Genomic DNA, 15,325 nt, shown 5'->3' on the forward strand with positions numbered 1-15,325 from the left:
CCTCTGTGACAGAAAAAGTCTGCCACTAGCAAATGAGTAGGTCAGTTCACTATGACTCTGACCACTGGAGGCCAGTGATACGTCAAGCACCCTCTCTTATTGTCCGAAGCAGCAATGTTAAAACCTCAAGGAAGTTTTACAGGGTTAATTGTTCAAACTAACCTCTGTAAGTATCTACTAATTTATTCATGATCTAGACAAACACTTTCAGTTCCAGTACTCTCAGAATCTAGAAATTACTGGTTCTGAATAAAGCTAGAAAAATTTAATTTTCAAAGCACTGGATGAAAATGTAGAAATGTCTAAGAATGGAGAAAGAAAAATGCTCTAAAAGTTGACTATAACATTTAATGTTCAAATGAATAAAATCAGAAACATTAAAGTTGGTGCTTTTATATACATCATAGTGAATTTTTAATCCATACATATTTCTGAGAATGTTCAAAGAGGCCACTTTCAGAGAAATAATACACTCACACAGTTATCACGAGCTAACAGTTGGGAGCCCTAGACATACTTGAAAAATCCGAGTTAGATTGTGTTCCCTTACAACATCTTTTTACTTCTCACCTCCTTCAAGCAGACAGAAACTCCTTGAAGCCTCATTAATCCCTTGCATGTAGTGTGGAGCAGAACAGCACGCTGTAAGACAGCTTTATTCCATGTTCTGATTTGCTGCATAAGGGCTCATGATATATAAATAACTATGCTTGAAGTTTCATGCAACTTTTGCCAATAAAATAATGTTAAATAATTTCCTGCACAAGGTCAAAAATTACTATCAACATCATTCTCTTGTTCTGTTTAGATTGCATCTTGTTCCGGCATGGAAAGCACATTGTTCTCACTGTATCAGGTTGCTTTGAATGATGCAGAACAGGATAAATGGCTGCTACAACATTTTTTAATAGCTTTCAGAACAGTCAATATTCTCAAAATCACAAGGATTTATACATTCTTTTTGCTAAAAAGTTATTTGCTTGATCCTCTCATAACCATAAACCATCTTTTCCAACCACATTTTCACAATGACTTGCCATAGTTAGTTGCAGGAGCATATTAATATCTGTTGAAAAGCTCAGTGGATGCTTTTTAAAGCATCTCTTGTTTTAGTACGTAAAAGTGAGTCATAAGAGTTTTTGACATAATGAAAGTCTTCATTATCTTACCTGCTGGAAGCAGCTGCGCACACTGGGCTCAATGTTGCTGCCACCAAAAGCTGCCACTTCCCCAAGCTGCCGCGGGATCTGGATAGCATCATGGAGCAGCAGGCCCAGCTGCCTCTGGTCACACATTTCTGTGGGGCCTGCCACCTCCTTGAAGAGATCTGCAACACCCAAAGAGGCACCAGATCATTTAATTTCCATTTCCACACACTTTTATTCAGTAGCACTGCAGCTTGAGCTCTATAATTTTTGTAATTTAGGCATGGTTACACATGGCCATTGTCATGTTTACAACAGTTTATGTTCATTTAATCTTGATTACATTGACTGTGTTTTCTTGATCTGGAACCATAAATATGAGAAAAGAAAGGCCAATTGAATGAAAACATGCAGCCTCTTAAGGCATCTCTTGGTAAAACTGTACAATGCAGCTTCTGTTTTACCTAGGAGCAGCAGTGTGACAGAGCAAAAGAGACATTACACACTCAGGACAGCTTTTTGTTCTAATTCATCATTACCACGTTGCCCTCTCAATAATTACTAACTTTTCTAGGTTATCACTTGGTAAGAAGGAAAGAGTATTTCAGAAATTCAGATCTTATGCTAACATCTATGCCATCCTTTGGCTGGATGGGGACAGGAAATCAGCACAAGTCACAGCTGGCCATATGAAATAGCTTAAAGCAAGAGCATCAGCCAGAGAGACAACTCAAGCTTAATATTAATCACATTTCCTTCATGGATAACCATGTCTGTTTCCACATAGTTACCATTAAATGATTCCCTTTTATTAAGCAAGTGTCAGGCCATGAAGTATAAGTGGATGTTTTAGGATTACTATGACAACAGAAAAAAACTGAGGCTGAAAGGAATAAAGAAAATTCTTCCAGACACAGGGAAGAAAGATACTGCTTGTACCTACTTATGACTCACAGTAAAGCATTAAGTTAATAGGCTTGCAGTATAGATAATATTTCTCAAGTGTTTTTTTAAAACATTTAACTGATTGGACATTTTTTCTTGTTAAAAGTTTCAGCTAAAATATTTAACATGTTTCTGCCAACAACCCTTCATTTAAGAACATTTTAGCTACGTACAATAATACTTAGTCACAAGATGAATATCTACGAAAAATATTTTAAAGTCCAAGTTAATTTCAGAAATATTTTTAAATTCTGTGATCGGTATAAATTACAGAAGAAATGGAAGTGAATTATTTGTTTTCATTCCAGTTGGCTACATTTGCCTTTTGCACTCAGTAGCTGACTCGGATCAAGCCTTCAAGTAATCTTAAATAAAAAATTTTAAAAATCCATTTATACTCTTCTCCTACTTTTCATGTTACCCACCAGAACAACCATTAGTAGATTACTAGGAAATTAAATTTGAAAATTCAGTCTGACTGCACTTCTGACTAAGAAACAGACAAGCTTCATACAGACACACTCAAGAGAAATTTTTTTTATTTCACTCAGTAAATTGTTTTGTTCTTCATTTGGAGCAACTCACAAGCTTTGTCAGTGTGCTTCATAAAGTCTGGTTATATTTCTTTTCTTGGCAAAGAGTTAAGGCAGAGAGAAAGACTTTTCACAAAACAGAAATGATGAATGAATGAACGAATGAATGAATGAATTTTTAGAGTTTCTTGTATTTTTCTCACTCCTTAGTTGCCCAGTCAAACAAATGCTACAGAAACTTCAGCACTTAGCAGTGAGAAGAAAAGCCCACTGACAGCAGCCGTGACAGAACTGCTGCAGGCTCATCTTGGCAATCTCAGATGCTGGCAAGCTACTTCTTCTGAAGTTGTGATAGTTTGCCAGTTTCTAGAAGCCAGTTTAAAAACTTGATAGGATAAAAACAACAAAACAAACCTGTTTTATTCTTCCTGTTGCATCAGCCTGAAGTGGAAACAGGCACTAGGAGAAAATTCCTTACTGCCATAACTGTGAGGAAGATGTAGTAATTTCCAAAGCCCTAAACCTTCAGTTGATTAAGGAGCTAGCAATTAAAGGAAAACAGATGTGGCAGGATAAGGGAAGAGGGAGAGTGAACAGCTAGGGTTGATCCAAGTAGGGAAGCAGCTAATAACACCTTTAAACAGCTCAAACTCACCCAAAACACTCTACTTAAAAGACGAACAAAACCCTGGAAACTTTGCCATAACTAACGGCTAATGAGTCAAAATGCAAGGGAGTTCTCAGATGGTATTCTCTGTCTTTCCCCAAACCCTCATGCCTGCAGTGTGATGGAGTTTGTTAATATGTACATACATATTTTAAGAGTTGATACACAAAATGATCTGATATAAAGGCTAAACAGCATAAATAAGCAACTGTTCCAAAAGAACAAGAAGAATGATGGGGGAAGGGAAAGAAAAAAAAGATTATTCAAATCTAAGCCCTAGGAAAGTAACAGAATAAAAAAAAAAATCAGTTAATCTTCAGTTTAGTCTTACACCAGTACTTCAAGGATTGCAGCCAGTGTAACTTATACAATGTAGCTGGACAACCAGAAAAAACAAACTCACTGACTGGCATAGAAAGGGATAATTGGAAGTGTTTAGACATTTATTAAACTCCTACCAAAATGGTAATGAATCATTAGTAAGTTGGCCATGACACACATTTTAGGTCCTTGTTGAAGTTGTCAAGACATCAAATCACAGATCCTCAACTTTCAAAACTAAACCATCCAAGCAGCTCCAAAGAATCCAGCAGTAAAGGCTCCATTAAAATCATGCAAAATGAAATATGTGCCATCATTTGTACAGGATGGACATTCTTACACCCTCCTCACTCCCCCTTTTTTGTCTTTAATTTTCTCAGTGTTAGTTCCAATTTGTTTGGAAATACATAAAATTAACATAACATTTTCAAAAATCAAATTTCAAGGATAATATACATCACTTGAAAACAGAACTGCTTCACTGTAGTGAAATGAGGCAACCAGGTGCCACTAATTGCCAGGGAGTGAGCATGAGCTTGTGTCAAGCCCACCTGTGCCTAATTAGGGTGGGCCCCCACTGCGCATGAGCAGGACCAGGGGGCCAATAAAAGGTGAGGCCTAAGACACAGACTCAGCTCACACTGGAACTCACAATCTCGGCATACTTGGCTTTAAGTGCTGCTTTCAGCACTGCACTACCATTATTGCTCCACTAGAGCTCATCACCAGCAGGGTGAGGCTTATGAGGAGTCTCAAACCCGTGGCCCCAGAGCATTGCTCAGGTTGTGTCGTTACGTGCTTAGCCAGCTGCGCCACTCAAGCCTCACCCTAATCAGGCACAGGTGGGCTTGACACAAGCTCATGCTCACTCACTGGCAATTAGTGGCACCTGGTTGTCTCATTTCACTACACTTCACAGTTGAGATTTTTCAAGTAGCCCGTCTTCTTCACCTCAAACCCTCCAGGTTTTATAGTTTAAATGATATCGCTGAAAATCTCTATACCTATGCAGAAATAAAACTCCTTTCATGCTTTATGTTTTTCAATGCCAGTCTGGGCTTTCTGTGTTAAAACTGAACCCATGCAAGTGCAAAATTCACAGCATTGCACTCCCAGTAATTATGCAGTTCTATGACTCTTAAACTCTAAAAACTGAAAAGAGAAAGAAGATAAAATTCCTGCTGTCCCTCAGGAAATCCCTATTCTTGCAGACATAATTTGTCTCCTGATTGCATGGTCAGGCATAAAGCCTGCTGTGAATAATCACACATGGGTATTAACATTTTAAACGTTACAAATGCTGCTATGATTGAAATTTCATTCCAAGAACATTTTTTCAGTTTTCTTGTAATAATGCATGAACAAGTGGCAAGAAGGAACAGTGTTTTCTTTGATGTATTCTGAGTCTTTTGGAACTAAGCTTTTATTATCTTTTGTCATGTGCACCTTTTTTTTTTTTTTTGGTCTTCTATTTTTTAATGCTACTTCTATATCCATGAACCGAGTAGCATATGACAGTGAAGGGACAGCCACCAGGACACTGTCATTAAGTTGCTAAAAGTGTATCTGTCGTGCTTTTGAACCAAGATCCCTGTTTCAGGGACTTGTGACAGCATAACATGGATACCAAGTCATTGGCCAGACCAAGTCATTGGTCTCACTGACAAAAAGAGGCCACTGACTATTTGCTCTACAAGCCTAGATGTGACCAGCTCAAAGCAACTCAATCATATTTGCAGGTCCACTGTTAATCAAAGGAGCATTCAGGTGTTTGCTTGAAATTAAGCGACCCCGGGACTTCTAAGTAAAGATTTATTCCCATGTCAACCTGCATGTCTAGTATGCTAATAAGCAGATTCAATTAAAAAAAAAAAAAATTAAAAAAAATCAGAAATTTTGCTGGCAATATATTTTAAAAATCTGTCAAGTGAAAAGATGCTACTTATACTCAAAATGAATGTAAAGTTAACAAAATTCCTGTATTTACTGGAAATTAATGTGATTGAAGGTGGGTGATACAACCAACAGAATCCAAAAACAAATATTAGAAGGATTCACATTAAAGAAAGATAAAAGAACAAAAGCTTGATTTCCCCAAAAAAGTAAGTAAAAATAGATGGTCAATAGCACTGGTAAAGTGTCAGTTTAGAGCATTTTATAAATGCAACGTCTCAGAAGTCCAGCAATTATTTTTCTTCAAGTTGATCCCTAAAGAGAGGGTCCCCGGGAGGGCTCTGGGAAGTCGAAAACAGTTTATCAGTCTTGTTAAGCATTTTGCAAAAGACTGAAGGCTTCATCCAAAAATTTTTTAAAATAAGAAACTTGCCTATTTTATCACAAACTACTCTGGGAAGAGTATGCCTCTCTCAGACTACAACATTTAAGGCATGGTCTGTGCTCCACTAAGAGCTCCAGCTGCAGCTACAGGATGATTGCCTGGGATTGATAGCACCTCAGAAATGCTTAAAATAAATATAATAAAAAGAGAAAAAAATGTCAGGCATTGGTCTGAGAAAGTGAAAAATCAGAAAGCAGGCAATTTGTATTAAGCACCCGTGTTTGGAGGTACTGTCCTTCCTTCCAAGTGACTTTGCTGAAATTACTTAGCAATTCCATTACCTGAGGATCTGAAAGCTGAATAAATATGACAGCATTTCTCTCAACTGTAGATGACTAGGAGGGTGTGACAAAATCAAAACAAATCAAATCAAAACAAATCAAATCAAAACAAGTCAGAGATTAGTCTGGTGACACAGGACCCCAAAACTCTGACTACATAACCACTGCAGGCTAACAAGCAGTACCTGACACAGTCACTTTATTCCTTCTGGAAAAGTTTTGTTTTGTGACAAATTTATGGTTGATAAGGACAATACAGCTGACAATAATAATATCAAACCCAAGCCTGATATTCAGAAGAGGAGCAGCAACAACAAAAAAAGGTTGTGTTATCTATTAAGTCTCTGCTTTGAGAAGCTACTTGGTACAAAAATCTCCTAAGAGTTTTTCTACAGTAATGTTTTAAACTTTTCACAGCAATCTTTTTATTCCAAGATAGTTTTATTTATTTTGGGGTGTTTTAAACTTTTTATCTCACACCAAATAGCAGATTACTTCTTGAATCATCATTACTGAACAAATGCGTGTCTGCCAGGCTCTTTTAGTTATGGACTTAATTCACAGATATGTCAAATGACATAAGGAAACTAAAAAATCCAGTGTCTAAGAATGGGCTCAAGTTCAGATGCCAAAATATGCCCCCATGCGTAAAATACCTGTATTTTTGCTCAATGTTAATAACCAGTATCTCCTACCAGTGCCCCTAAGGAAAGCAGAAACTGTTGCAGAGCTCCCATCGTACACAAGAAATAGCCTCTCTCTACATATTCATGTATTTCTGAAATATGTCAAGGAACAACTGCAAAGAATAGTAATTTAAAGATGATGTTCATAATATATTAACTGTCACCTAGGTTGGTCTTATATGGTGCTTAATCTCTTCTTTTGTATTTGTCAGGGGGTTTTGACACAAAGTTCCTCAGTTCTCTTCTGTTCCCGCAATTCTTTTTGTGAGATATTTTTATACTACTTATTAATTCTCAAGTTTATGAGATTATTTTTATCAACTTAATTTCAACTTTCATTGTACAGTTCTGGCAGGAAGCACAAATACTGGAAAACTATTTTCAGAGTTCAGATCAACAGTCTCATATACCATAAAATAAAATTGTTGGATTTTGATGTATATCCTTGCTTTATCAGCGTATCAGTCTGGTCCAATCAGAACCAGCTTGCTTGATTTGTCCCTACACAAACCATACACACACACAAAAGAGAACAGAATCAGTCAAATTGAATACTTCTCTTCCACGTGGCTGGTGTCCTTTGCTTTTGTGGACTACAATACTGTGCATTATAATGATGCTTAACTGACATGAATACTTTCTAGTTGGGACATAAATCCTGCTTCCTCCATTGTCACTGATGATAACGAAAACAACAATTCTATTTTACTTACAGGGACACTGTCTTGCTACTGGCATGAGAATTGTTTCACTACAAGTTCTGCTACAATATGTGTTGTTGCTGTACATGACTTAATTATATGATATAAATATTTTATAAAATACAATCTTCCTTACATCTGTACTTTTCTTCCAGAAGGCCTTTAGAAAGAGACATCAAGCCAATTTTCAGGGACTGCACACGAATTTTTCCCGTTCGGCCACTGAAATTATAAAGATAAGACAATTTAATACAGTTTTATTTCATGTCATACCAACTCGTCTATTCAAAATGCAAAGACATTGGTGAGCTCTACTTCAAATACACTTCAAATCTCAAAACAAATTAATACTATAGGTCACATTAATAATGCTTCTCTTATAAAAGCTCAGATCGCCTTCTAAGTGGTTTACATGTCAAAACAGTCTGTATTACTCCAAAAGGGCAGACACTTAATTATGTAAAGGTCTCAATATGATTTAATATATGATATAGACAGAAAAGATACATAAGCACACAGCAGGAAAGCTTTCTCCTTGATATGAAGTACAAGGACTGCAAAATAGAAAAAAGTTTTCATACCACAGTAATTCATTCATTTTTTCCACTTCATATTTTTGTTTTATGTTTAAAGTGCTTTGATATATCTGGTTAGCAGGACATAAACTGCCAACCACATGCAGTAACTAATGGATGTGGAACTGCTGTTCTTCCTAAGCAATGCGATTTCAGGCTCAGCTTGTTAAACACACACAAAAAAAGAATGTCCAACCCAAAAAAACCACATATAAAACCCTTAAGCAACTTGAGAACACATAAGTGGGTACCAAAGCAAGTGATTTTAAACCTGCAAGACAAACATTGTTCAAAAAGATAAAACCAACAGCAATAAATAATGGTAACATGGAAAAGAACTGTTTTAAAATTCAGAGGATCAGTGCAGAAACATACTCCTAAAAGACCTGATGATGTCTTCTTTCACAGACCAAAAATCACAACTGAATTTGTCTTTAGATGAGACAAATAATGCACAAATAACGAGAACAGTTGTTAAATTGTATTGATCATACACAAACCCCTTCATTTAAGGTTAGCTGGGCCCCTCACAAGTAAGACAACAGTAAAATTAGTATCACCTCATGTGTTACTTTGGTGTATTCTGTCATGCAGAAGTGATATATCTTTTAATTGCTTCTATAGTAGTTATTAGATATCTCTTTCTGTCCTAGCCCTTCAACATATGGTCTGCTGCCTGACTTACCTCATAAATGTGCTGAATATAAAATTATTAATTTACTCCTGTGCTCTCAGTAAATTAGCTAAGCGCCTTACAAATATTAACACATTTGTCTTCAGCATCATCACCTAATGTGGTGAAACTAGACACTATTCCACAAGCTGGAACAGAGGTACAGAGAAATGATTGCCAAATTAATCAAAAACACACATTACTTTTACTGCCTAGTTTGAAAATCAGGACCCAATTTTCCAGAATGTTATAAAAGTGCCACCTATTTTATATATTCAAGCTTAGCTTCAAATTACCTCTTTCAGTCACAGATTCTACATCACTCTGGCATACGTTAACGTGTAAATGGCTCACTTCTCAACCTTGATAAAGTACTTTCATCATTCTTTGCTCTGTAGGGTTGTCTGCATTTTAATTTTGTCTTCAGTGGAAAAACAAAGCAGAAAATTCATTTGGATTTAATTTAACTGAGGACTGACTAGAGCATTTGTTTACTAAAGGCAGCAATTCAAAAAAACTTTGCAGCTAAAATGTCAGGGCACATTTGTGGACGTTTCAAACTTCTCTATATTTCAGCAGATTGTTATAGGGACTGTGAAAAGCTTTCTTTGCATAAAATGCATTTCCTCAATAAATTATGAAAAAGAACTACAAAGCCTGCAATATTACGTTTTTCTAAAGAGCAAGATATTTTCCCCTAACCGATGACTTCTTGGAAACAGCTAAATATTAACACTGAAATTATATATACAAGTAAAAAAATCCACATGAAAACCAAATTGAAAACTTGATGACCCTCATATTAAGAAATCTTTTTTCCTATACATTTAATCAGAATTTCTGATGTTTCAGTTTGTGCTGCCTCTTGTCCTTTCACTGTACAACGCTAAAAAGAGTCTGGCTCCGGCTTCTGTGCTGCTCCCATCAAGTATATACACACATTTATAAGATCCCCCTGAAACTTTTTCATGCTGAAAAATTTCCAGCTCTCTCAGCCTCCCCTGATACTCCAAGTCCTTACCCATCTTCACTGTACTCGCTCCAAATTGTACATTCCTCTCTTGTCTCAGGGAGCCCAGAACTGGACCCAGCACTCCAGATATGCTTCACTACCACCGAGGACAGGGGAAGGATGACCTCCCTCAACCTGTTCAGAATGCTTTTTTTAATGTAACCCAGGAGACTGCTGGCCTACTTTGCCACAAGGGCTGGCACATGTTCAACTTGTCCACCAGGACCTCCAGGGCCTCTCCTTCAAAGCTACTTTCCATGCAGTCATCCTCTACCCTGTACTACTGTATGGGGTTATTCCTCCTCAGAGGTAGGATTTGGCATTTTCCTTCATTGACCTTCAAAAGGTTCCTGTTGTCCCCTTTCTCCAGCCTGTCAAGGTCCCTCTGAATGGCAAGAAAACCATCTATGTATAAACTTCTACAAATCAAGGCCTTATAGTGGATTGGTTCAGGAAACACTTGAATTATTACAGAATGTATGGGTAACATATCTAGAATTAAGTGCCAGCACATCATTCAGAAGCACTTCATAGCAATACAAGTATGCTTGTCATTACAAAATCAACTGATAGGATCACTTCAGGCAGCTGAAATATTTTTGTTCTAATCCTCATGAAGGGAGATCTGAGTCATTGGTTTAGACCAAACTCATCCATTCTCAAGTCAATACAACAGTGAAAAGCATTATAAAAGTGGCACATTCTTGACCTCTGACCTATATTCAAGTAAATAATGACAAAACAATTACAGCTGCTTGTCAGAAGCATTGTTCTTGTTTACTAAAGTCCATTTGTACCTCTGGATATATCTGAGCCCTCTTTTCCCAGGCAATATTAAGTTTAAGGATTCACTGCCTGTATAGTGTCATGCTGACATTATTCTCCTTACACAAATGAAACTGAATTTCATTGCCTTTATGAGGAAAGGGAGAGGAAAGAGAGACAAGGGGAAGCAGGAAATAAATAAATCATTGGTTTTCAGTCCATATGCATCAGGCAAACTTTGCCTAGTGTGTCTCAGATGTCATCCCCCTGCTGCACCTTCATCCACTGCCAGTCAAGGGCTGACACAGGACCTAGGAGTAATGCAACTATTAAAACTGCCAAAATAGGCATTAAAAACAAACAAACAAACAAACAAAACCAAACCAAACCAACAAACCACAAAAAAACCCAAAACCAAAACAAAAGCCCAAACACACACACAAAAAAACCCCAAACAAACAAACAAACCCTAGAACAACAACAACAGCAAAAAAAAAATACACATCATTTCCAGGCCTGGTAGAGGAATGAATTGAAAGCATATACTTGAGAGGACCATCTTCATGGGGAATCAGTTAAGTCAAGGGCATGGGAGGGTATTATGCTGCACAGGTAGAAAGGCTGGATTGGGATTGGAACACATAAGACTTCTGCATAGTTAGGGCTCCACTCCAGTAAAAAGCAACCATTCAGCTGTTTCAGAGATCCAACAGCTGCAGAGAATACAAAAGAGCTACTTTATATAAAAACTGTTGACTGTCAATACCAAACAATAACATAAGCAAATGAGAAGAAAAAGGGTGAGCTAGAAATGGTTATAGTATCAGAAGAGAAAGGGAGATATTTTTATCCTTCCTGTATCTTAGTACAGGAGATAAGGGAATTAGAGAATGCTGGACAGGGAGGGAAGAAAAGGCAACACATAGGGGAAATAGATGTGAGTCATGCTTTGTGGATTCCCTTGCTATTCTTGTAACAACTGAACTCCAAACACATAAACCAGCTATGATTCCAACCTTTCCACATCATGCACTGTGTGGAACACCTGGGAATCATAGTATAGTTTAGCACTACTTGGCCAGAGGAATATCTCAGCTGCAAAACAGCATGCTAAATCCTAAAACTAACATTTCTCTTTCTGCTCAAACACATAGGAAATTCAATGACAGACATTAAAGCAGAGTTGAAATTACCTGAAGGTATGTCTTCCTAGGAAAATTAGTCTAGTAAGCTTTCCAAAAAATAAACTCCATAATCACACGACCCTCAAATGCAAACTTTCTTCCTTTTTCTAAGTAGGAATATAGGATGTTAGGACCCAAAACTCCTCTGACAGGCAAGCACAGTCCACACTACAGTAAAAAAGGGGCCTGCAACATATGTAATTTACAAATGCACTAATGATGACATAATTAATATTAGACTGTTGAATATAAGCATACAAAATGATTGTTACCAGTGATAGTATGCAAATATTCTATAGCATCATGATGGCACAGCCAGATATAATACATTTGCATCCTACTTAAGTATGTGAGTGCCAAAGGGGCAAACAGTGATGGGCACAGCTGCATGCAGGAGCTAGCCAGATAATGACAAGTTACCAGAGGACATAATATCAAGTACAAGAGATTGTAAACAGGAATTCACATTAAGGATTACTGGGAAATCAACAGAAAACAAGATAAGCAATATTGAGTCCAGAGGAAATCTGTCCCCATGAAAATGGGAGGCAACAGCATGAAAATGTCAGACACTAGCAAGGAAAACTGGAGTAAGATGATGACCCCCCTTCAGTTCTGACGTGTATAAGACCTCAAGCCTGGTGAATATTGACACTACAAGTGAGGACTACCAAGGATGGCATCTACGAGTTATCTACATAATCCAGACACAGGAGGCAGACTGGTAGAGCTCTGGAGGTCTCCACAGATGCCTTCCATTGATCAACCACAGGGGAGTCCAAGAAGCTCATCCTCCTGCCCTATAGAGGACTTACTCTACTTACTTACTCTTAGCTGTCCAGTAAGGAGAGCTTCTTACTATTCTAACAGTCTGCCAAACTGTTCCTGCAGACTCCTCTATGAATCAAGACAGCTATCATCAACACAGGGAATGCAACTGGAAAGCATTTCCATCTTTGCAAATTCAACTGGAATGAATTTCCATCATCTGCCATCAAAACCAGAGCATAAAGTTAAGGCTGACTGAGCAGGTCTCTCACCCTTCTTATTATTCAAAAGGTCAGATTTTACTGAGTATGCTGGTAAGGCCTGGGATACTAACTCAACCCAGTGTTAGATTTTTCCAGGCTTGTAAGTGTAACAAAAAATAACTAACTCCTAATTCTACACATGATGCCTGGACCACAGATAATAATTATGAATGACAGATTTGATCACAAGGAAAAGGCTAGTATATGTGTAAGCCCACAGATACTATTCCTAGAATAATGCACTAAAGAAATTAAATTTAAAATAATACGTTATCAAAAATATCCTAACATCACAAAAATCAACTATAGAATCAAAGAAAATATAAAAGGTGAAATACTAGCCATCAGATAAACTTTACAAGGCTTTAAAAACAGTGAATGTAGAAGCTTCTTTATGGACATTGGATAATTTTGATCAAAATAATGAGTCATCACCCACAGTTAGTACACATATTCGAAATTCTGTATGGCAAAACTTGAAATATCCAGATGAATTCATTTCAAGGGGTGTTGAGTTATTCCATTAGTCCATTTCATAGAAACGGACATTGGAGATTTTAGCAAATTTGAAAGTATATGGACCACAAAAATAATCACCAGCTATTGCTTTTGGATGGTTTAAACAAAGGCCTTGTCAAATGATTTCACAGAGCAAACAATAATCTTCAGAGCTCACTGTAATATGCAACATGTTTATTTATAATTTCATTTAAAAAAACCAAACAAAAAATCCAACGCTGGATTAAACAAAACAAGTGACTTTATTTGGAAAATATTTACAGGGTAGATGCTGCCTTGAACAACCTATGAATCCTTGAAATAAGTCACTGAGTAAATTTAATATTCCTCTTTTCTACTCAGCTTGAAGAATGAATCATTCTTGATGTGTCAGAAAATACCAGAACATAACAGACTTGCCTATTATTTCTAAAAATAAATTATTTCTTTTTAAGGACCAAAGACATCTGTAGTTAAGTCTGAAGAATGACCCAGTTTGTCATCAATCTGTGAATCAGTAATTAAATCTCAGGTTAACAGCATGCAGTAAGTAGATGCTTTTTGTAGCAGTTTAGGACTCAAAACATAGTGTATGTATAACACCAGTGCTATAAACAATGGAAATATCAAGACACAAGTTAGTTCTTTCCTAAAGGACAATTAACAAAAAACCCCACAACAAAACGGCTTAAAATTGGTGCCTATTCTTTTTTGTTTTCCTGGAGTGGATTTGAAAGCAGATCAAGGAAACATACTGTAACTGGTAGTTTTATCTCAGAAAACATGAAATCTCCATTTCTCAAAGTCTTTCATCAGCTTGAAGAATTATCTACACTAAATGGACTTGATGGACGATTCAGGACAGGGAACTCTGCCAAGATTATGGCATGCAAGTAACTAAGAGTAAAGTAAGTAATAAAACTGTCCCCCCACCCGTGGCATAAATAGGATCTGGTACAAACAACAACAACCTATCTGGGCAATTTGGAACATTTACAGTAGAAACACAACTAAAACACAACTAGAAACACAACTAAAGCAGCGTGTTCAGTTCTCTACTCGAGTATACACTTCCTTGAGCTGTTTCAATGTTTTTTTGGCAAACAGTGTAATGTCATCAGTGTCTCTGAGCAGGACAGTATAAGGAATGTGTAATTTCAAGCAACTACTCTTTGATTACCGGGTTAAAATTGCTAAAAGGTACAACATTTTATTAAAAACTTCTTAAGACTTTGTCATTTTTTTCTATTACCACAACAATTTCCTCAGAAAAGTAACTTGGAGAAAAAATACAAGTCAGTTAAGTCTAGCACATTTACAAGTCAGATGTGCAAATCCTGATAGTTCTGTCTCTGTGGTTTGTACTTCGTTACTACTACATAATATTGCTAAGGTACAGATGGCAAATATAACTCTTTTTTACTTACCTATCATATACATTGAGTAGCCAGTTAAGACACATGTCTACACAGAGAGGAACATTCACCATATCTTTATGTTTCTCTTCAAGTCCGCTGTAGATGGTGGTGAGACAGCTGATCACATCCTGGACACCAATCAGCTGGTCATTCTGACTCAACTTGTGCTGTTTGAAAACTTCACTTGTTGTGTTCAAGTCCAAGAGGTCCACTAATAACAGGTGATTAAAAAACAAAACAAAACAACACAACCAAAGAGGGTGTGAATATAGATGCTGAAGCATGGCATTCACAATACTTGCTTGTATGCATATTGTAGCAAGCACTGCAGACAATTAGCCAAGAAGTGGCTTTCTTTTAGGAATACTAAAGTGAAAAACTGTTCTGTTAGAAGTCAACAGCATTTTGGTACTATGTATTTACAAACCCAAAAGAAACAACAGCAACACAATTACAGCACTGCACTATTCAGAAAAATAATCAGAGACACAGAAGTAGTCTGTGTAAATAAAGGATCCTACTTCAGATGCACAAACACTGGGAGTCCTTTAG

The 15,325-nt window shown here is 37.0% G+C and overlaps 1 protein-coding gene across 1 annotated transcript in view; it reads right to left on the reverse strand.

The window, feature by feature from the left end:
• The window catches only part of UTRN (utrophin), a 352,138-nt gene that overhangs the window by 37,195 nt on the left and 299,618 nt on the right, over positions 1-15,325 (reverse strand). The window contains exons 62-64 of the mRNA XM_030446581.1: positions 14,783-14,984; positions 7,754-7,839; positions 1,170-1,327 (exon numbers count right to left, since the gene is read on the reverse strand). Of these exons, the coding sequence (XP_030302441.1) occupies positions 1,170-1,327; positions 7,754-7,839; positions 14,783-14,984 (446 nt within the window). The remainder of the gene's footprint in view (positions 1-1,169; positions 1,328-7,753; positions 7,840-14,782; positions 14,985-15,325) is intronic.

The sequence above is a fragment of the Calypte anna genome, chromosome 3 (assembly GCF_003957555.1).
Source record: "Calypte anna isolate BGI_N300 chromosome 3, bCalAnn1_v1.p, whole genome shotgun sequence".
Taxonomy (NCBI): domain Eukaryota; kingdom Metazoa; phylum Chordata; class Aves; order Apodiformes; family Trochilidae; genus Calypte; species Calypte anna.